This window comes from Hirundo rustica, chromosome 8, assembly GCF_015227805.2.
Source record: "Hirundo rustica isolate bHirRus1 chromosome 8, bHirRus1.pri.v3, whole genome shotgun sequence".
NCBI classification, from domain to species: Eukaryota; Metazoa; Chordata; class Aves; order Passeriformes; family Hirundinidae; genus Hirundo; species Hirundo rustica.
The window spans coordinates 14,515,312-14,538,421 of record NC_053457.1 but is presented as its reverse complement, the minus strand read 5'-3'; the positions used below and the strand labels follow the sequence as shown (position 1 = coordinate 14,538,421).

The window sequence follows — 23,110 nt, the reverse complement described above, 5'->3', positions numbered from 1 at the left end:
TGTATGAGAAATTATGTGATCAGCAGAACTAGGGAAGTGATTGTCCCTTTGGGCACACCTTGAGTACTGTGTCCAGTTCTGGGCCCCTCAGTTCAGGGAGAACATTGAGGTGCTGGAGCGTGTCCAGAGAAGGGCAGCAGAACTGGTGAAAGGTCTACAGGGTAAATCCTATGAGGGGCAGCTGAGGGAGCTGGGATTGTTTAGCCTGGAGAAAAGGAGGCTCAGAGGTGACTTTATCACCATCTACAACTGCCTGAAAGGAGGGCGTAGCTAAGTTGGGGTCAGCCTCTTCTCCAAGGCAACAGGTGACAGGATGAGAGGACATAGTCTCAAGCTGCACCAGGGGAGGTTTAGCTTAGACATTAGGAGGAACTTCTTCATAGAGAAGGTGATCAAATATTGGAATGGATTACCCAGGGAGGGTCTGTCTTAGGAAATGTTTAAGAAAAGACTGGACATGGCACTTAGTGCCATGGTCTAGTTGACACAGGGGTGTTTGGTCACAGGTTGGACTGGATCTCTGGTGTCTTTTCCAACCTGATTGATTTGGTGATTTTGTGAGGCTGTGGTGAATTACCAGTCTTTGCTGTTTGAGCTGCTGGTGCCATGGGGCAGAAATGGTTAGTGCTGCTGTGACGAGTGACTGTACCACCAACCCCTTCATACAGAGGGTCTATTAGAATATTTCAGATGAGGATGGGGAGCAGACACAATTTTCTTCAGGACGTTTTGTTCATGAACGTACAAAATTTGTCTCTCCTGGACAAAACCAGAAGACAAGTGCATCCATGGTGCTGGGTAGTCAACTGCTGCCCCAGGCTCCCCACAGCCTCTTCTTGGATGCTGCCTCACCCTGTCCTCTTTGGGGATCCTTGCTGGTCTTTGGGGCTTTGTTTCCCTTCCAAGCAAAGCATGCAAACACTTCTTTGCCAGTTGTGTTGAACCCCTCAGCTCCTGAGGAGTTGGAGATATGGGTGTACTGAGCCTGGGCTCAGGCCAAATTGACTGCTATGGTGAATTTTTGCCTTGGTACCTTGTAGAGTGGATTGAGCGGGTTTAACTGTTCACAGGAAACACCTGGTGCCATTTTAACGAGTCTAATTGTCAGCATGTGCTTTGGGGAGTAGGGTAGGGAGTATTTTTGCTTTCACTTGGTAATGGTGCGCTCCTTGTGTCCTTTAGCCCTGACAGAAGCCTGCCCATTGTGATGGAGTGCGTAGCAGCTCTTGCTGTTATACCTGGGAGGTTCATTTGTTGGGCTGAACAGAACCAGCATTGACAGACATTCCCTGGATGTGGCAAGCAGAAGTGGTGGCCCTCTATGCTGTCAGCTGCACAATTTGCCCTGAGAGAGATGGCACTAGGTGAGTGTGCGTGTTTCAGGAATCAATGTTTTATGAAATGTTTTTAAGAGAACTGCAATTTACAAATAGTTCTTCATGGTGCTGTAATTTACTGTGAATGTAGGCTAATATTGCAGTCTTAGAAGGCTGATCTTTTTCCACTTGGTATTTGAGAAAATATTTTACTTTTGTATTAGTCTTTTGTAGTACCTTAGGAAATCTGGTACAGCATTTAGTCCTGGTGCAAGACTGGTAGGCTTTCAGGTGAGCTTTAATGCTTTGTAGCACAGGTCCTCTCTGCATTTAGAATATGTGAGCTTGTGTTGAAATTATTTGCAGTTAGCTTAAATAGCCTGAAGCTCGCCTGGTTTAACTTTATCATGCCCATGATAAGGTGAGTTAACGAGTGAGCACTGATGTAGCAGTTTCGATAGCCTCTCTGCCAAGGCAGCACAACCTAACTAAAACACCTTCTCTTTTTCAAAACAATCTGTCTCGGAGTTCCATTTTCTAATATTTCCTTTTCTGTGTGGGCTGCTGTAGCAGAGATGTACATGGAGTCCCAGCACAGTCTTTAGTAGCAGCTTCTCCTGGGTGCAGCTCCTCCTAACTCATGGCACACCTCAATGCCAGAGGAGCGCCTGTGAGGTGGCTGTCCTTGGCTCCTCTCTGGGTTTGCAAAGCATAAATCACTGGTGAGCAGAGAGAGCAGGGCTCGTAGAAAGCATGTACCCCTGCCTTACAAACCTTTTGTGTTTATCTGATTATGTTTCTTGCCCATGAAATGAGATTGCACTCACGTTTCTGTCTGGGATTTCCTGAATTAAGACCACGGTGTGTCACATGTGCCTGGGCTGGCGGGGCTGGGGCACCCGGTGGCCACACGGCAGAGTGCGGCTGTGCTGTCCTTGGGCGGGAGTGGGTACAAGCCTGCCTCGGCCCGTGAGCTGAGCTGCCTGCAAAGCACCTGGTGGGTACCTGAGAGCAGGGTTACAGGCACAAAGATCTCGGCCTGCATGGCAGCAAGGGAGAGAATAGCTCAGGAGCAGAAAAGCATTCAAAATGTGAACTTTCCCGAAGAAGAAAGGCTCCAACTTTAAACTGTCCTTTATAGGATAACTGTGGAAAACCTGTTGTTACCTCTCCTTTGTTTTTCTTTCCTTTGACTTACAGCCTTTAATCCCTTGGAGAAAAAGTACAGGGAGTTAGCTGAAATGACTTGGTGTTGCTGCAGCTGTCACAGTCCAATTTTCTTTTATGAAGAAAGATAAGCCCAAAGCAGAAAGTTAAGATAATTAAACACAGAAAAGGCAGTTGTAACTTCTGCTGGTGATTCCCTGATTTTGTCTACTTCTTTTGCTAGAGAATTGTGATCACAGCACAAAGCTGCTTGGCCCTTCTGAGATCTAGGAATCTTCCACTAGCACAGACTGCTGAAAGCCAGCTATTTTCCTGTTTATAGGTTCTCAGTTTATTTGCCTGAAGGCAAAAAAGTAATGTGAAACCCGTAAGGTCAGGAAGGACCTAGTAAGGTCAGGAAGGACCACATCAAAGGTTGAATGCAGAAATGTTTGATCATAAAATTAAAAATCTATATTATAATGCTTACATGTAATAGGAGCTGTCTTGATTGCTTGTGCAAGTTTGATTAGTCTTTTGCAACACTGTCAGGCTTTAGTGTAGTTTGTAGAGATGACCATAAATTGTTCCTAAGGTCAGCAGGCAGACACACCCTATCTGTATGTCTAGAGTGTTCATTAAGAGTTTACTATAGTCTGTGTCTGGAAATTTAAATATACCCTTGATCTTGAGCTAAAGGGTCACTCAATATATGGTGAGTGATAACACTGAAAATCAAGAAAGGAAAACGTGGTAGCAGCCATCAAAGCAAGCAAAACTGCATGAGAGAGGAGTGCGAGATGGGCTTGATGGTACCTGAGACAGCTTCTGTAATGACAGAAGGAATTTAAGTGTTGTGTCTCTGGGTGTTGATTAAATGTGTCTGTGTTTTTGCCTCCTTTGGGTTAGTCCTCAGTGGTATCTTGGATCAGTCTCAGAACTGTGAGGATAGGTCTGATCCCATACAGCAGTCCTTGATAGGGGCCAGGGGAGCTCAGCTTTGGTACTGTGGCACAGATGATCTGCAGGACACCTTATGGGGTCTTGATGGTCCTCCTGACCTGAGGAGAGGGACTACTGCCTGTTGGTGGGAATAGCACCCAAGAAATGACTGTCCCTAAAATCCATAACAGCTGTGGGAAGACAGAGGTGGTGATAGAGAAGCTGGCTCTAAACTTCTGTGGAGAAACTCCAGATTTTTGTACAGGAATCTTTTTTTTCCAGGAGCTTGACCTAGTGTGTGTTGTTTTGTAATTGTATTTTGATAATGAATTAATGCTCCTCCTCGCTGGGGATGTCTTTGATGCTCACTGCAACATAATCTAGCTCTGCTGCTTAAAGGAAACCAAGGAGGGCTCTGCTCTTTCTTTCAGGTTGTGTTAATCTCGTTGTTATGTTACATGACGGCGCAGTCGTTGCACAGTTAACTGTGGCTCTCTGCTTTTGAATGACCGCACTAATTACACTGTACAGAAAAGATGGATTAAGTGTCTTGGGAGAGCATTTCATGCAGCTGATGTTTAGATGGCTGGAGGTTGTTGAAGGTGACACTGGAAATGACATGACAAAACTCGGCTGATGTGCCAGGAAGCTGAGGAGACACTGGTAGCTGGTGAAGGCACCTGAGGGAGCCTTTCTCACTTCTGTTTGTGAAGCTGAACGTTGCCAGAGGTGGAGACAGGTATGTGTCCTTCCACACAGAGCAGCAGGGAGATCTCATTGCCCACTCCCTACCTGACCCCATGTAGTCTTTACAGCTCTGCTTGAATCCAAAGTTGTCCATAGTTGGCTGACAAAGCTTTCCAGATCTGCTCATTGCAGCTGCTCCTGCTCCTCAACTTTCCAGGTTTTGATTTGTAGCAGATATCAACAGCATTAACTTCTAGCAGGCAGATGGAAAACACATACCTTATGAAGTAAACATTGAGAGTTGTGAGCCACAGCCTATGTGAATTTTGCTGTTGCAAGCAAAAGAGTCAGACATAAAATGCAGGGTAAAAATAATGCTCAAAATCAGCATTTTCAAGCTAAGTACTGTACGTGTTTGGGGTCTTTTCTGCTTGGTTGGTTGCTTTTTTTTAGTTTGTTTTTGGTTTTAGGTGGTTTTTTTTTTTTTTGCTAGTCCAAGGAGTTACATGCTTTGCTTACTTTTAAATGTAAACTCGTAATGTTTGCTTTCTAAAACCCCACACAACAAAAGATACAAGGTGACATCATGGACACAAGCATTAGGTTCCTTACAAATAAGCCTAAATTTTACGTGCAGTTGTTACTTCTACTTCATTTTGCAGCCATCCATTTCCCTTCTTGTGAAGGTTTCTTTGCACCTGTTTTAAAACATATTTGTCCTCTTTTAGTTTTGGTTCCTTTTTGTTGTTGTGCCTTGTTTTTCTTTTCATTCTGGAAGAATCCCCCTTTTCTGTGGTTGGATGTTGTGCTACAGTACGGTGACATCTGGGCCATAACCCTATGGATTTCCCTGGCCGTGTCACATGACATGGCAGCCTGGGTATCCTGTCAACCAGTTCTCTCTGAGAGTGGGTTTCTTCTGTTGATGTTTTGTATTTGTGAATTTGTTAAAATTCTTGGTGGTGTAAATGTGCAGTAAGGCTTTATCTTGGGCAATGAATGCTGTGCTGTTGTGTGGGTGTGCAGTATTTAGGTATTGCATTTACTTGTGACAGCAGCAATAACACTTTCTCATTAACTATCTTCTGAAATCTAATTTCATGATGTCAAAAAATTACTGCTTTCATCTCACCAACATAACCCAAGCCCCTACCCCAGCATAACTCAAAAGGTTGCTGGAAAAATGCACAGTCTCTTGGTTTTTTTGTAGGTGAATATGAATAAAATTATGAGCCTTTAAACTAAATAATATTTTTTTCCTTGTAGCCTGAGATCTGTTCAATCAATAATCTTTCTGCTAACTCTGGGGAGAATTTTAGTTGCCTCCATAAAATGTTTTAATTATTTAAAATCATAAAATATAAGTAGGCACAATTTGCTTGGAACTCATTAGGGAAATATATGAATAAGAAGAAAAGATAATGTTTGCTTCTGCATTAATTTAAAGCAGTCTCTAAAATATGAAATCTAATCCTGGAAAGCAGTGACTTATCAGCAATGTTTATTTTTCTTATAATAGGAGTAAATATTAAAGCAGCCAGTTATGTGCTTATCCCTACAGTATTGCACTGAGCCAAAAAGGAAGATAAATAACTTATCTGAAATCCCACATTAATTTCCCTCTTTTGCAGGTTTTATGTTAGTTCATTTCCTTTCTCAAAACATTGGTTTAAAAATTATTATAAAACAGGTGACTAGAAACCACGAGTAGCTGCAAATGCATGAGACCAATTTTGTGTGATTAGAATTATGTAGAGGTAATGCTTTATACTTGTGCAGAGCCTTTTCATCTAGTGCAAATCACTGGCACAATATGCAGCAGCAGAGAAATGCCACAGCCTTGGGAAAAGACTTGGCAGACCAGAGACCAGAGCAACTGATGGGTTAGGAAGCAAAAGAATTTCTTTAAGCTTCTCTGACGAAACTTCAGTGCTCACTGTGGCAGGAAATGCAGCTCTTAGGTCTGCACAGAGAGAAAAATCAGCCTGGTCGTTCTCTTGCTCAGTACTTGTTTGGGATGTCATCAGCAAACCACACCCAAAATATCCTTCTTGTTGTATTTGTGATTTCCACATTTTCATTCTGGGAAGGCCATGATTATGCTGCCTCTCTCATTAACATGGAATGAGCAATAAAATCAAAAATGCTGCAAACCACTCAGAGATGGGCCCAGATCTTTTGCGTGTGGGTGTTTTTAGATTATTTTAGGTTGGTCTGGCTGTCCTTTGGAAGAAAGGATGGAGCCACTCAGCATGGTCACCTTCCTTGAGCTAGTGCACAGGTGGTGCCACGATGGCAGAGACCTGTGCACATTCAGTAGATGGGAGAGATAAAACCAAGCTGTATTAATCTCTGCTAGAAGGTTGCTGTGATTTAGCCCCACCTAGCAACTAAGCCCCACACAGCTGCTCCCTCACTACCTCTGGTGCAATGGGGGAGAGGACTGGAAGGGAAAAAGTGAGAAAACTTGTAAGCTGAGATAGACAGTTTAAGAAACAAAGCAGAAGCTGTAAAAACAAGGACTTAATTTACCACTTCCCATCTGCAGGCAGGAAAGCCATTGCCAGGAAAGCAGGGCTCCATCACACATAACCTGGGAAAACAAACACCATCACTCTAAATGTCTCCCTTTCCTCCTCCTTCTTCCCCCCATTTTATATGCTGAGCATGATGCCATAAGGTATCCCTTCAGTCAGTTTGGGTCAGCTGTCCTAGCTCTCTGTCATGGGTTAGTAAAGTTTAGTTTTTCAGCCCTGTACTAGCTGCTATGAAAAAAGTTAACTCTCCTCCAGCCCAACCCAGCACGCAAGGAGAAAAATCTTTTAAAACAGTACTGATCTCTTAGCTTTTTTACACTGTGACCATTTAGGATTGATTTCCTCACGTGCTAAACAGAACATAACCAGGGATGCAACCGTGTGCTACATCATCAAAAATGAGACAGTTATGGCACTTGCTGCTGTTGCCACTCCAGCACCAAGACTGCAGTGCTTGAGATGTGGCAGATCCCTCAGATCTGAGCTGCAAAGGTTTCTGGGAACTGCTCGTGCCTCAAAGGAAGGAGGTGGGATAAGCTTATATTCATGTTCCTTTTTCTGTATCCTAAGGGCTTTGTCACAAGTTTGCTAATTGTCTTCTATGAGTAGCAATTGACAGAAAGTGCTGTCTGTGTGTAATGTGACTGAATTCAAATAGATTAAAAACACTTGAGTTTGTTAAAAGGAGTGACAGCAGTGTCAGAGGTTCAACAAATGCCTGCAAGTTATGTTACATTGAGTAGCCCAGTTTTTCTTTAGGCCATTACTTTCTTTTTAAACATAAGAGACTGAGGATACTCCCTGCTTCGTGCCCCAATGTCCCAGCAGGATTAAAACCTGCAGCATTGAAAATGCAGAACTGAGCTTTGATTCCTGTGTCTACCCTTGGACAATGAGCTGTTTGTTTGGGGGCAGCCTTCTCCCTAGATTTCTGAGCATCCAGTCTCAGTCCTGCTCATTTAGTTCACTAGTAGAGGTGCAAAGCCTACCTGTAAAAAGTCTTCTGTTCCCTTCCCTGTCACCCATGTAAATATCATACCATAGCATTTTGAATGTGACATCTTTGGAGCAGCTTAGATACCCAACCAGCAGTTAAGATTGCATGCTTTAATCCTCATGGTGGCTTCTGGGAGTTACCACATTAGGGGGAATTCTTTTTTTATTGTTGTTGTAATTGTTTTTTTGTTTAATGACCCATCCTTCAGCCCCATTTGCTTCTGAGCAGGTCCCAGCTGTACGTTTGTCACCTGTGCTGGCCCCTCTGGGGTCTTCCCTTACAAGCAGAAGAGATGTTGGTGTTGCAGGAGCAGCTGGCTAGGAAGGTTTGGGCAACAGCTGTGCCCATGGGTCAGTTCCTCTCTGGGGGCAGAAAATCCTGAGCCTGTATAGTGCGAGCAGGAGCTCAGGCAGGGGTATCACCCGAGAGGGGTGAGCAGACCCATGGCCCTCCGTACATGGTGTCTCCATTAGAGAGAGACAAAGACTTGCATTGCATTATTGGGTGGTCAGTTCTCATCAGCTAATGGAAGTATAAATTCTCACTGCCCCCACAAATTCCCCATAGCTGATTCACCACTTGAATTAAGCCATAATTATATATTATCAGCAGTCACTTCATAGTAAGGTTGAAGGATTAAATGCAGTTAGTGGTGATGAATTCCAGATGTGCAGGACAGAAGCCTGAAGAGAAGGCCAGTTTCTGAGTAACTACAAGATAATGTATTCTAAATATTTGATTCAATTAAGCTTCCTTCTGCTCTTTGTTTCCACTTACAGATGGCTCATCAATCTATAGTTTAGGGACACATTGCTATTCTTTCTAATGGTAATTAGGTGATCAGGATGGAGACAGGTTTGATGAAATACTCACATTATGATCTGCATATTTAAAATGGAACAGAATCCAAAGTAGAGGCAAAATGCTAGCTGTCTGCTGCACATGGCTTCAGCCTCAGGAACGTGATACGTCTTCTTCTAGCATAGGTAATGGGGACTTTGCCAGTTCCCACCACAGAAAGAATAGTTGTTTTTGAATTCTTCAACTATGAGTGCTCGTATCTAGTTTCAAATGTTGCTAAACTTGAGTTTCTTGCAAAAATATTCATGATGCTTGCCCATTTTTGGCTCAGCTTCACTGAGAGGGTTCTTGCAACTTGGAAAATAGTAGTACAACAATTGTAGAGTCTGTGATTGATCTTCCAAAGTCTTCTCCATGTTTGGGAAAGGCCATCATGGTACTTTTAGGGCAGGGTATATATTCTTACCAGCTTCTGGCTTGCTCATGTGTATCAGACTCTAGCCTCTGAAAGCAGGAATATTTGAGAAGATGCCCCTGCTGTTAAAGGGTCCATTTTGTGTTTTTTAACCCTTAGGATTCTTTTGGTATCTACTTCACAAAGTAAAACTGTAAAGTAGAACACAACCAGAAGCTCTGCATGCAAATGTGTAATGATCCTGTACATTCCTGTAGCCACTCCATCTGAGAGCTGTTATAGCAATTAAGAATTTAATAAGGTGTTATTCCTTTTATGCAGAGAAGAAATTTGAGGAGTGCAGAGGTTTGAAGCTCTGAGAGCAAATCTGTGCTCAGAAAAAGAAACTGCGCAAACTTTTTGCCCTATTTAAATTCTTTTTTAAGGGCAACGTGCACCTTGTCCTGGCCTTCTCCCAGACATGGATTTTGCAGTCAGTCCTCAATTCAGCAAAGTACTTCAGCACATCCTGATACACTTTGCTGAAGAAGGGCTTTAAGTGGAAGTGACAGAAACAGAATTGAGATTTCCTCAGTCATAACCCTACTCTGAAGCCATCGGGCAATGCTTCCTTTCTTCACTGCTCTCCACCACAATATACTGTGGCAAGTGTCTGAGATAGGCTCAGAACTTCTCATGCTCTGATTTTCTGCCCCTTACCAGAACCCAAGCCACCCAGCTGAAATTTCAAAAATATGAGCCAAGTAGAAAGTTTTAAATATTCTGAGACTAAAAATCTTTGTCCCCAGTGCCTCGAGTCATTCAAGTGCATTATTTAAGCAAATGGATGAAGGATTCTCTTAGCTCTGATGCAGCTTCCCTTCAGGATATCAACAAAACTGAAGCTCTCTTTCCTCTATATATATGATACCCTTCAAGTGTTATCAGCCACCAAAACAGTAACCAGTGAAGCTTTTGTCTGTAAAATCCTATTTTCAGTTTCTTATTTAATCAATTTTTATCTGTAATAAAGAATTGCAGGCTGAGATTTTGTTACATGCAATCCTCATACAATAATAATTCTTCTGTAGGCTTGCCACCAATACTGTATTTTCAACTTTCTAGGGAACAAGCAACTAGCAAGTTGCTTCTTTGAGGGGGCAAGGGGGAGTGACACAGGAAAGAGGGAGAATTGATTTGGTTTACTTCTTGCCCATTTGCTTTTCCACATTCTGACTTAAAAGAAAATCTACCTGTGCTGTTACCTAGGTTAAAGAAATCCAGTCCCTGTGCACAAAGGTTTTAGACAATACAGTTACTGTATAGCCAATACTGTTTGTCCTTTGCAAGGTTTTAAAAAGAATGTTTTGGTTTTTTTTTCAGATGGTGTCTTTTTGAGGCTTGTTCTGTAGTACTCTTCAAAGATAAGGAATGACGTACAATATATTTAGTCTGAAAAGGTTAGCAATCTCCTTGATATAATTTCATTAAAAATCCATTTTTCTATTATGGCTATAAACATTAGTAAACTGCATTTCTTTTCCTTTTGATGGTACTGACTGATTATTCTGCTGCTCAAGAGGCTCTTCTAGCACAGAAAATTACTTTGTTGTATTGAGTCACTTGGGACAATCTATAGAGGGGGATTTTTTTTCAACCACTGTCTGACAAGGACAATTTCACCTAAGTTTATTTCCTTTATTACAATTAAAATAAGAAATAGTAGATCTCATAATAATTCTCTCTTTTCTACTTAGCTTCCCTTAGGATCCTGCTGCTCCTAAAGTCCACTTTCCCAGACTGTTATCCAGTGGAGATATAGGCTCTTTCCCAGACTGTTATCCAGTGGAGATATAGGCTAAGTTAAATTTTTGATACTGTTCCACCTGCATTTTTTCTGATGAGTTGATGCTGCTTGCTATTTTCCATCTGCTGAGCTTCCTCGAGTTACAGCTTGAATGCTAATGTGACTCCATCCCCCATTGGGAGCATGCTGATATTGACACGTGCATCTCTGAGAAGCTTCTCATTGAGGCGGTGGATACTCTGCGCTGCCAAGTCACCCTTCCTTGGTTTTAGTACCTTTCCATTCCAAAAGACCTATTGAAAAAAGAAATGTGATGCACTTCTTTTCTTCCAATATGGTCCTTGGACCACAAAGGAGGCTTTGGAAAAGTTAATGTATATTTTTTAGAAATTGATATTATTTGTTGTATTTCAGATGTCTAATGGTCTCTGACATGGAACTCTCATAAATAAGTGGGATTTAGAGTCCACAGGACTTGCTAATTGTACTTCCACTGTAGATTTGAAGCCAAAACCAAAAAAAAACCCAACCAAAAAAAAACCCCAAAAAACCCACACCAACAAAAAAACCACAACCAAACAAGCAAAACCAAAAAAACATACACACAACTGCCCCCCGCCCAAAACAACAAAAAAACCACAAAACCCAAAACAAAAATAGTTTTTAAAAATACTTGTTTTAAGAGCTCCTATTTGGCTGCCACCATAACCCTGAAGGTTAACATTCTTTGGGGATGTGCCAAAGGTGCCCAAAGTTTAACTTCCTTTGTTTCTTGTAAAATTAATTAATTGATAACTTATTAATAGTTACTGATTACAAGTGCTACTTTTGATCTTGTGTAAGTACTGTACATAGTATAAATGCACTACAAGACAAACCAGAATAATACAGAGCATCCTCTATAACAAAAAAATTTCTATCTTCTATTAGTGTTTTATATAGCTTACTAAAAGAGTTTATGCTGAATTTTCTTTTTTTGTGTTATGTGGAACAAACATCTCACAATTATCAACTCAGCTGTAGGTCAGAAATCACATTACTAGAATTCCACTATGACTTCTTTTCTTTTCCCACAGCCAGAAGCTGTAACTGCCTGTGCACTGCCATCAGAACTGCAGTACTTACGTTATCAATAGCTATTATTCCCCCTTTCTTTATGAGGCGCAAGCATTTTTCGTAGTACTCATCGTAGTTTTCTTTATCGGCATCAATGAAAGCAAAGTCAAAGGTTTCCGCTTCTCCACTGGCCAACAGTTCATCTAGATGAGCAACAAAGTGAGTCGTCACACCCTGGTTAGTGCTGTGCAGGAGGAAGCAATCCATTTGTGTCAAAGTTCTCATTAAATGTTTTCTGCTGCCTTCTTCTGCCTGACCAGGCAGCCTATTCCTCCACAGGTAATTACTAGAAAAGCTTATCCCACAGAAACCAATCTAGACATTATGTATGCCATAAAACATGCAGTTACTGAGTTCTTTGTGCTTAGAGGTTTGTGGAGTAGCCCCAAACCTGAAGGATGTAACTGGGACTGCTGAAAGGCACAGTAAAAACAAGTCAAGCACTTTGAAACTGGATGTACTCTACCCCTTCAGCTTTTTTTGAGCTGAGAACTGATTTCTTGAGTGGATTAGAATTTTTCTCACTTTATGAACAGGTTTTAAATGCCAGTCTCTCCTTGCAGATCAAGTGTCATGACACAGGCATGAACAAACCCTGTCAGAGATATTTACAGCAAAAAATTGCTATACGTAATCCCTCTCTGGGCCAAGGCAGATAGAATTGAATTTTAAATTCTCCTAACGAGACTTCTTGACTGAGAATTCCAAATTGCCAGTTGCAAAGGAGGTGATCGTTGTCTCCTAAGGTCTTCTGTCACCCCTCTAACCTGCCCTTAGCCTCTGTCAGCTGAAAACCTTTTTATCTGAAGCAGGGCCTGGACAGAGCAGTTTGAAAGACTTCACGGAGTGTGCGTACCAGCAAACTGCTTATATTTGCCTCTTTAGAAAGGATGGATTTCAAAGTAACACAAGGTTATCCATGGATTTGTGGATCCATCAAACACCTTTACTGGAAACCTTCTGCATCCAACAGTTCTAGAAAATTTCTTGCATCTTCAGAACATTTATTAGTATTTCCTCTGCTCCACATTTTCTCTTCCCTTGAATGAGAAAAGTCATTGCCTCACTAATGGCCTTGAACACTGTTGGCACATCCTAAATTTGAACTTCTCTGAGCACAATTCAGCCTAAGTTATATATTAGCTTCTGAATTTTTTCTGCATCTCAGCCCTTTCAGGGAACTCTTCCTCTCTTACAAAGGAGTTCTTGCTTAGAATAGACAATGGATAAGAGAAATTTGGCTTTGTCTACTTAATCTATTTTAATCAGCTTTCCCAGAAGCAGCTGACAATAGTACTTGATAGGTTAAACCAAGTGATGGACAGGACAGGTGAGTGAGCAGCACAGCCCACTACACAGGACAAGCATTTTCCTTCTCTCTGCTAGTAGGTAGGAAAATTGTGAACTTCTAGGGATTTTTACTTTTTAATAGAAGCTGCCTTCCTGTTAGCAAAAAGGATCACATTCAAAACCATATTTGATCTTAATAGAGGGTCTATTGTATCCCTCTGCTATTTCTAGGGAAGGGGAAACAATTGGTTGTTTCAGGTTACTTACTGAGTGTTTGAATTGCTGGCTTAATCCGCAGGTCAATTTTATGCTCTACTCCTGCCTAAGATGAAAAAGAAGAGTGTTGATAAAAAGTGATCAAGAAATAACCTGTTAGTAGGCTGTACTCAGAGAGCAACTGGGGTTCAGATAGTTTTTCTATTATTTCTAGGTTCCAAACACCACTTATTTTTCTTCCCAAACTGAACTCTATCAGTCTCTTTTATTGATAAGAATACTTCTTTCTGAATGTGCAAGTCTAAAATATCAAAAACCTCCTCACATGTGAAGTCAGCTATCCCCACTCTGTACAGGAGATGCTGCTTACCTCCTTCCACAGTGGCCTTCCAATTTTGGCATAGTCCTCATTTATATCACAGGCAATAACTTGGCCATTATCTGGCAGGACAAGTGCCATATTCAAGGCATTATAACCTGTGAAAACACCTAGGAAAATCATAAGAGACGTCAACAGTTATAGTATAGTGAAAAAAGGACTACAGGGCTCTCTTCAGGAATAAAATCCCCAGAGGAATTAATGATGGAAATTCGTTAATAGACAGTAAAGATTTTTCATTTTTCCTTCCATTTTAATGTAATGGTACGCTGAGAGGAATTTTTACTTTTTTTTAAAATCAATCTTTTAGCAAAGTTCAATGTTAGTTTTTTCCAAAAGGCTCACGGACAGACAAGGCCAAGTCTGATCTTGCAGGTATAATTGAGAGAGACTGGCTAAGCAGCAAAATACCAGGGAATTGTAACAGCCAGGCCAAGAATGAAGATGGTGGGAACCCATGCCTGGATGCTCAGCATCAGTCTGTCTTTTAGGACATCCTCCTAATATAGCTGCATCAAGCAAAGTGGATTTGTTACAGGGCTTGTGCAGCAAAATATCTTCTTCTAATAAGAAACTGATACAGGAAGGGCAGAATACACCCTGTCCTGCAGCTGCTGAAGACTTAAGGTATCTATTCAGCCCAGTTTTTTAGACTGTCTCGGAATTGATGAGCCATCCATGCTGATGAATGGATGCAAAATTAGACAAAGTGGCAACTAAGTGCAAATCAGAGATTCCTTTCCATGCTGTAGTTTGCTGACAGCTATGCAGTGCCTTCCTGTATTTGGATATTTTATGTTAAACATGGCTGTATTTGGAGAATGATAATCAAGAGTTTTATTTTACTGCAAAGTGACACTCTTACCTACTTCAATGACTTTCTTGGCTTTAATGAGTTTGACCAAATTTGCCATAAGCTGAGCCTGCTCACAGGATACCATCATTCTGCCGCAGCGATGACCAGCAGTGAGCTAGAAAAGGAAAAAAAAAGACAAAACAACACATCACATCAAACAAAAACCAAATGTACCAAACTAATATCCTAAAGAAAAAAGTCCTAGTGAAAGAAACTCCAGGAAAAACAGATACCTCTGTCTTTTCATTTTAGATGGCTTCATGCTCCATCTATGAGCCAGAAATTGGTTTGAATTCAACTATAAGTAAGGAGGATGTTATGTGTGTCATAAGCAGTGTATATTCAAAGCGGTACTATGCTCCAAAGTGACCATGGCTGTGGGAAACTCAGCAGTACTTGTAACTAACGAAGAATCATAGAGGAACTTTGACTGTGAAAGTCCTTTATTTCTGTGAATTTACACACAGAGATGCACTTCCTTCAAGATAAGTAGAATGCTTTAAGGAACTGCTAGGTTCATGTCTGCCAAAAGTCAGATCATACAGTCCTGGCTACACAGTGCAAACCTGGAGAAGCTGTGCCCATCCCAGGGTGGAAGAGCTCTTGGCACTGCGGAATGGGCAGTGGAGGAGCAGGGCTGTGCCATGACAGTTGCAGGGAAAGTATGTCTTCCTATTTCCTTTATTCTGCTAGGGATCATTCCAACCAACCTGTTAGAGCAATTAGCATTTTATTTCTTTTATACAAGAACATTTTGTCTCACCTGAAATTATTCAAACCTGAGGCAGGAAGTCTGGTCTCATCTCTGACACTGCAGCCTGATGGAGGACATTACCCCTCTGAGCTACAGGTTCCTTATATGTCAACCAAAATGAACAGAAGTCATCTGTTCAAGTCCAAGTCAAGCAGCCCTAACACATGGCCTTGGGAGCTGAGGACAGAAAGACATGTCTGAAATGTATGCCAATACTATTAAATAGTCAAGTAGGTAGCCCTGAATATTGAAGAGTCTGGGTAGTACCAGTTAAAAAAAATCCTTCTAGTAGGTATGCAAATAAGACAGAGGAAGGAAATGTGACCAGGATCCCAGCAGTTCAGGATGAGGTGTGCGTGATACTGACCAGACGCAGCTTCTTTAGAATTGGATGTTCTCGCAAAGAGTGATCCAGTATGTATTGCCGGAGAGGACTGTTCCTCCCCATCATACCACTCTGTGTCCCAAAAACTAAAGGGAATCTTTTACCTACCAAAAAAAAAGTAATAATAAGAACTTTTATACTTTTCAGTTATTGCCATTTTAAATAAAGTAAGCATTGAAGTATTACTAAAGGTTAAAAAGTTCTCCACTCTAAAATAGCTGTGAAAATGGGAAACACAACATAGCTGGACAACCAGGTGGACTATAATTTTTTTTTTTCCCTTCTCCTTTTTAGCCTAGATGTCCAGCCCAGGCCTTCAAAGGCTGAAAGGGGAAGGCTTCAGTACTGTGTTGTTCAGCAGCCAATATGATGGCTACAAACTGCCATAATCTTACAGGAGAAGTAATCCCATCAAAACCCAAAGGGCAAATTTAAAGAAAGAAACATGAATGAGGCGAGGTGCACAATTTTGTTAGTCTGGGGCCCTTGTTTGCCAGATGAAGAGGCTGCCGGGTTTTAGGCCCATCAGCTGATATATCTTCTCAAACCCCGTGCTCTCCTCTTGACACTGTCCTGCCCTCCAGCCAGGGGAAATGTGGTATTGCTCAATGGCTTGATTAGCATGAAACCATCATGCAGACTAAGTAGGTGTGCTGAAAGCTGAGGTTTACGGATCAAATACAGAACTGACTGCAGTTTTCATGCCCAATGTATCTTTTACCAAATAGAGGTGCACAACTATTGGGAAGAAATAACAACAAATTCACTTCCACATCTCTGGTAGTTGTTTGCTACTACAGAACACTTTTATTTCAAAAAGTTTATTTTCTGTTAATGGTTCTGTTTTACAGACGATCACGAAGAGATGTAGATTATTTCTACAACTTGCCTTAAGTCAATTTGTAAGTAACCCAGTCCCCGCGTCACAAACCCAACACCAGTCTCCTTCCCCTCCTGGATCACGGGCTCGTTCTTCCGCTGCCCCCGGGGAATGAAAGCGAAACTGGCGCCAGGAAACAATGATGTGCACAAGGCCCTTCCGGGCTGGCCAAACAAACGCAGGCAGGGGACCGGGCAGAGAGCGTGTCCTTCTTCCCTGGGACCTTGGCCCGGCCTCACACTGCGGTAGCTGAATTACAGGGAGGGGCTTGGGCTCTAAGAACATCAGTGTATTTACTGTCGCAGCTCAGCAAAATAAATCCCTGCCCGCTGGGCAGCCCCCTGGGGTCTGCTCTCGGGACGGCCGCCGGGCTGCACCTGCCCTGGGAGGGACCTGCCCGGGGCTGCGGTTCCCGTCCCGTCCCCGCTGGGGACACGAGGAAGGCGCAGCCTTCACGTCTCCGGGCGTGTGGCAGGGCTAGGTGGGCGCCGCTTACCTGCAAGCACACCCGTGGCAAAGGCGACCCCCAGCATCGCCGTCCCCACGGCCACTTCTTTGGGCACGCTGAACAGAGGCATCTTGGAGCCGGGAGCGAGCGGCGCGGCAGCAGGGAGCGGCGTGGCCCGGCCCGGTTACGGGGAGCGCGGCGCTCCGCCCGTCCCGGGAAGGCGGAGCCACGCTGCCCATGGCTGTCGGCCCGGCGGCGTTTGGCTTCGTCTTCGTGGCTCGTACGGCCCCCCCCCGCCCTGGCGTGCCCGATGCTGGGCTCGGCTGGGGTGGCGAGAGGATGGGTCACCCGCGGGAGGTGTGAGCCTTCCGCTCGGTAACGTGCTCGGTTGTGGTGTGTCGAGTGACAAAGACAGCGCCTGGGATTTGTGCTATCACCTCCTCAGAGGCTGGTTCTGGTACAGCTTCACCGCAGTCTTCATTTTAAAACATACCCACGTGTCGTGTGAGCACGTAATGGGCTCCTATTGGAGGAGCTTTTCACAGAAATAATATGCTCGTAAGAGGCTTGGTACTCCAACTAGCCCAGGAAGTGAGTTCTCTCCTTCCCCTACAACACGTTCCTTTGCAGCTGAGGTGTGAGCAATTATCATCAAAATGAATGTAAAATTTTTGCAATTTCAGTCCTGTGACCTGTGAATTTCCAGGTGAAAGGAGTCAAGGAAGATTCTCCAAGAGAGGGGGAATGGGGCCTGGGTTCCTCCAATGCTGTATCAGCTCCCTTCTGCAGTACCTTTCAGGTGAGATGGAGCAGTGCCCTTGACACTACTTTACAGCCTTGTTGAAGGATCTCCTCCCTGACCGGATCTGTTGCCGAGGGAGTTGGTTTATATGTCAACAGTGATTGTGCCATCTTTTTTATGTCAGCCTAAACCTGAGTCTTTTGTGTTTCTCTGCCTTTCGGAGATGGGCTGGGGTTGTGGTTTTCATTTTGTGAAGTACTGGTAGCATCTGGGTTTTGGAAAACACAAGCAAAATGTGGGGATCTATCATTCTGACATTCTATGGGAGGTGAAAGTAGTGCCACTGCGCACAGACCAGCAATACATAGGAATGGATTTGGTTGCAACCTGGCCTCCACAGATGTAGGATGAGAGCAGGTGAAAATTCCCTTTTGGCACATAATCTATCTCCAGAAAGCCAGATGAACTGTGTGTTGGTAGGTTTGGATAAAAATATTTCAACTGTTTCCCTATGCTAGCAAAACTAATGTCAGTGCAGTTAGAAGAAAAATATTCTTTTCTAAGTATGTCTTAAGTGTGGGATTAAGTATATCACCAGGGTATTTATGGGAAATGTGTTTGTCTATCACTGCATTTTTAGTGTGTTAGAGCTTATTTACAAAGACTTGCCCCCAGAGCTCTTGTATTTCTTCTGCAGAAACTGATCATGTCACTCACTAGTGAGTCTGCTGTGATTTCTGATTTGCAGAACAAAGTAAGACATATGATCTGTCTTGGCAGATAAAATAACTTACAGTTCACTTCTAAAATTTATTTGATTTTGAAAGCTGTGAGTGTTGTTGGTTTCTTTGTGGCATTTTTCCATTCAGTATCTTGTCACTTTCTCTGTGTACATTTTGCGTTTGTAAATGAGAGCATTTCATCCCATCTTTCAGAAGACGAGTTATCAGCGTGTGCTGCAACACGTCAGTTTTAGGCCAAACCACTGTAGGAGGCAACAACTCTTGCAGCGGCCATAAATCAGATTTGTGACGGTGCGGCTCCATCTAGTGATTGTTCTCTACAACTGCAGCACAAGGGAGAGAGGAGCTGCGGGTTATTCTGTTCAATGGAACACACTAAGTGTGCTTCCAGTGTTGTGTTGACCTCTCGACTCGACGAGATGCCCCATTTGGACATCTCTGGGAACGTCAAGTTTCTGACAGCTCCAAGAGAATTGGTGAACTGAATTGCTAAGATAATTAAATGTGTTTCTGGAATTCATCCCACCTGTTAATCAGTAGTAGCTTACCTTTGCTGGCAGTGTCAGGTGTTTTACTGTATTGCCGTACTGGACAACATGCTGTTTCCTTTAGGTAAGGAAGTAACTCAGCTTTTGTTTGAGCCATTTTCAGTTAACTCTGTGATATGTACTGACTAGAAAACTTTGATGAACAGATTTATTAGACATGTGCTTGCAGTGTGCTGTGGCTACATGAGCATTTAAATATTTTTGGAGATTTCTGCCTATATTTTTGCTAAGTAAGGTGAAGGCTACCTAGAGATTAAAAAATGAGCGTAATGTGGGCTTGGATACAAACCCCACTGCCCCCAAATCTGTGAGGGCAGTCCAGTTGCACGGATTTCATAGGAGATCAGGATTGCTCCCAGTGCTGTAGTCAGTAGGCATATTTGCTATGCCTGAAAGTACCTTCTCTCTGGAACTGCATTCTTGGAAGGGTAGGAAGGTTTTGGCAGCATATTCAGGCTGGAGCTAGAACATGATCACATTTGTAAAACATATGGAGTAGAACAGACAGGATGGTGGATGACCTCAGGGTGTACAAATCCTCACTTTATTCATATTGATAATCTATTCAAGGTTTTACACTGGGTAATTGATAGATGCAATAGTTTCTTCTCCTGGAACTTTCCTTTCAGGAGTGTTTTTCTGTGTGAGGATGTTGCATCTACCTTGGTGTCATCTGCGTAGACTTATTTTAGAAATGGGACTGGTGGAGAGTTAGCCTACTGGTAAGGCTGACATCTCACTTCTGGGTTTCTGCCTTTCATTTGCAACTATTTTTACGTGGACCAGTTGTGCCTAGTAACTGAGGCACCACTGTAAAATGCTAAATTACTTGCCTTGAGTATAGAAAGTTTTTCTTTTCACTGCACTCATAATTTACTCTTTTAAATTTTTTTTTAGAATTTCCCTCTTCACTCTTCCATGTGTAAACTACCTGAACTCAGCCTGTTCTGAAACGCTGTGCCTTCCAGGTCGGTGATGTTCTGTGGCCTGCTCCAAGATGGTGGTAAAGAGTAGTATATGGGCATTTTGATTGTCTTACTGCTGCACTAAAAAGAAAATCAGTGTCTGTTTCAGCCTCTGTCCCTTGTGAACAGCCTGGGTATAGATGTGGACCAGAGTGAGTATGGACAACTCTCTAAAATCATACTCATTCTGTGATGGAAAGTCACTCTATGTCACAGATACCCTAAAGGAAGTGTGTACAGGCTTGTTTGAACAGCACAACTCATAAAGGAAAATAAGCCCTACATGTGTTGTTGCCCTACACATTTGTTGAAGCTATGTTGTCCTATGACATTGGAAGGCATTCGTTGGAGTTGCATGTCGTGTCTGCTTCATTCAAGCTGCAGTGTTGCTGGTGTGGCTTCAAGCATAATTTAAATGTTGCTGACTTAAAATCTTAGTTATCTGCACGTTGTTCTCTATTTACAATGAGGATAACAGTCACACAATCCTCTAAAACACATCAAAATGTTGAAAAAGAAGTGTAAATGCTACATGTATTTAGTTTAGTGAGTAAAATGGAAAAATGTTTGACGCTTGTGTACAGCTGAAAGAGAAGACAGCTGTCTTTGTCCCCAAAAGCTTACAATGTGAGTGTAAAGCCATGGTCATGGGCAGTAAGTGTAGGGAAATGGATTGTATTGAGCAGTGTGCTTGGCAGTAGCCTAACTCAAATTTCTTAGGAGAAATCAGAGCAAGGTTTTAAGGAGTGATCAGGAGGAATGAAAATGAAGTTTGGAGCTGTTTAAAAGTTTACCTCAAGTATGAGTGCAGAATGAGTAAAAGCTCAAATACAAGGAGAAACCAAAGAAGAATGCATTCAGGCATTCCTATGGTCAGATTAACTGCTGAAAATGCTGATGGGGTTGACATTCTGGGCAAATAGGACTCGAATGAGATGAGACCTGAGGAAAGAAGTTGTAGTAAGCAGATAATGACACTTTAGACAAACCTTTTAATTGTGAAGATGAACATACAATCTTGAATATAAGTCAGAATATTTCTGCTTGTTTTTGCATCGCTGAGTGTGAGGGTTTGGAGTGAAATGAGGGTTGGTAATGAAGAGTTATAGGTTGAGAGGCAAAATAGCAATTTTTATCTATATTGATGGAGCAAAAAGTTTGTAGAGCTGAGGCTGACTTGATTTTAGCCATCCTCAGAGAAATGTTTGATACAGATTGGGATTTTAAGCTGGTTCAAGAAGATAGGAGGGAAGAGGCATATTTACAAGTTGTCCGCACTGTGACATTGTGGATGAGTGTGTGCATAGACGGGGGCAGATACTCAGAAAATACCATGAAGGCCATGAATTCTTTACCTTTTAAGATACTCACAAATAAGCAAACCCATAAGCATTCAATTGTATGTATTCTATTTTAATAGGTTTTTGTAATATCTTTGTTTAAAATTGAAACAGAACTTATTTACCATATTTACGTGCTCATTCATCTGTCTTGGTTGTTGTAGATGAAAAATGTGTATGTTTTATAATTTTACACTCCACAGTGTATATCCCCTTGCAAGACCAAGATAAATAATTTGATGCTGTATTTCAGAGGACTGTATATAAAATTATTATTTTATTCATGATTGAGATTTCTTATTTCTTCTAATTGGTTTCGCTGTGTATTTGTCCGTTCCATCCCTGTTATCTTTCTAGTATTATGCTTAACATTTGATTTTGCATATCTGTGCCATTTACCAGCATAACCTATTGACCTTAGACAGACTCATTCCACACATATGTGTTTGGTTTTTTTTCCCATAAATGTTCATTTATCTTCTCAGCTGAAAATCTTGGCATTTTAAGAATGGTACTTTTTTTTTGTTTGTTTGTTTGGTTGTTTTTTTGTTTTTTTTTTTTTTTTTTTTTTTTTTTTTTTTTAAATTTTTTTTTATGTGTGATAAATGGGATTGCTCTCCATATTTTTTTCAGTTGAATTCAGTAATTTGAAATAAGACTAATAGTTTCCCAAATACTCATCATTGCCTCTGAAGTCATCTGGATTTTTTATCAGATGAACTGTAAGTAGCAAAGCTTCCTTTAATCTGATTCATTGTCCAGCTGGAGGGTAATCACTGAAATGGAACACAGACATGAACAATGACTTTAACTAAGTTGGTTCGGTTACTTTCATCCTGCTCAGCTACTTCTATTGCATTCAGTCTTTTGTGGGAGCTTTTAAAGTATGTCTTTCGATAACAGCTTGTAAAGGCTGTGGTACCTTCACATCTATTTCAAGGCTAAGATATCAACATTTCAAATGCTGCTGCTAAGAAAGCTGGTGATTCATGAGCCCATAAGCCTTAAGCCATTAAACTTGCAAACAGCAAATGGTTTAGAAATGGTTTTCAGCTAGAAGCATTTTGACATATTGGTAAATATTTTCAGGCCTTACTGGCTTACAGGCCAACATTTTGAATATATATGACTACTTTTTGCAATCTCATTACAAGACTAGGTTGAGCTTTGGACATGCAGGTATCGTGAGGAGAGATAGCCCCTGCCAAGCAGCATAATTCCCAGTGCAAAGTACGTTAATGGCTTCTATGACAATATCGCACAAGTATCAAGGACTGTAAAACTCAAATTGAGCTTGACTGGGGGAGACCCAGTGAAATGGCTTGTTCAGTGGCTCCGCTTGACAGATCCAATGATGGAAGCAGTTCTCCTGACAAAGAGAGTTTGCAGTCAAAGAACATAGATCAGAGGTGCATTGAATTCCTCAAAACAGGTGTCAGGCTTCTCTGAATGTTCTCCTTCCATGTCACAGCCCTGCCTCACACTTGGAACAAGTGCATGGACAGTGGTACAGTACAATGGGTGTTTATTACTGAGGAATAAAGCTTAGCATTAATTTGCTTCTACAGATGGTCCTCATGTGATTGAAATAGACGTGAGTGGAGCATTCTGCTTCACTTGCAAAGCCTGCTGTAAGTCTCAAGATGCTGCTCCACTTAAGCCTTAACTGTATAGTGCATAAACAAAATGTGAGAAATGTTGCTCCTTATCACTCTGATACACATAATAAAATTATAGAGGCAGTGAACAAATCAACCGTAGCTGTGACACTTCATTAACCAGGCTCTCCCATGCCTATGTATTTTGTCTCTCTTTTTTGAC

General features: G+C 42.0%; 1 protein-coding gene and 1 long non-coding RNA gene across 2 annotated transcripts; one reads left to right on the top strand and one right to left on the bottom strand.

The window, feature by feature from the left end:
• Positions 1–1,172: 1,172 nt before the first annotated feature.
• On the top strand, positions 1,173–21,513 carry LOC120756106 (uncharacterized). Its single transcript, XR_005702021.2, has 4 exons — positions 1,173–1,364; positions 16,475–16,525; positions 17,635–17,750; positions 19,882–21,513. It is a non-coding gene; the product is annotated as an uncharacterized LOC120756106 (long non-coding RNA).
• On the bottom strand, positions 9,836–17,143 carry COMTD1 (catechol-O-methyltransferase domain containing 1). The gene is made up of 7 exons (XM_040071867.2): positions 17,000–17,143; positions 15,606–15,727; positions 14,494–14,599; positions 13,620–13,738; positions 13,301–13,355; positions 11,753–11,886; positions 9,836–10,920 (listed from the first exon to the last, which is right to left on the bottom strand). The coding sequence occupies exons 1-7, from the start codon at positions 17,079–17,081 to the stop codon at positions 10,768–10,770; spliced, it is 771 nt and encodes a 256-aa protein (XP_039927801.1). The 5' UTR covers positions 17,082–17,143; the 3' UTR covers positions 9,836–10,767.
• Positions 21,514–23,110: the final 1,597 nt, after the last annotated feature.

What these genes read in the sequence shown, in the direction of transcription:
- COMTD1 (XM_040071867.2), bottom strand. Translation starts at nt 17,081, where the DNA reads ATGCCTCTGTTCAGCGTGCCCAAAGAAGTGGCCGTGGGGACGGCGATG. An exon ending in TTCTAAAGAAGCTGCGTCTG is followed by an intron (nt 14,600 to 15,605) that starts GTCAGTATCACG and finishes TTCCTTTTCTAG; the next exon opens with CTCACTGCTGGTCATCGCTG. An exon ending in GAATAATAGCTATTGATAAC is followed by an intron (nt 10,921 to 11,752) that starts GTAAGTACTGCA and finishes TTTTTTCAATAG; the next exon opens with GTCTTTTGGAATGGAAAGGT.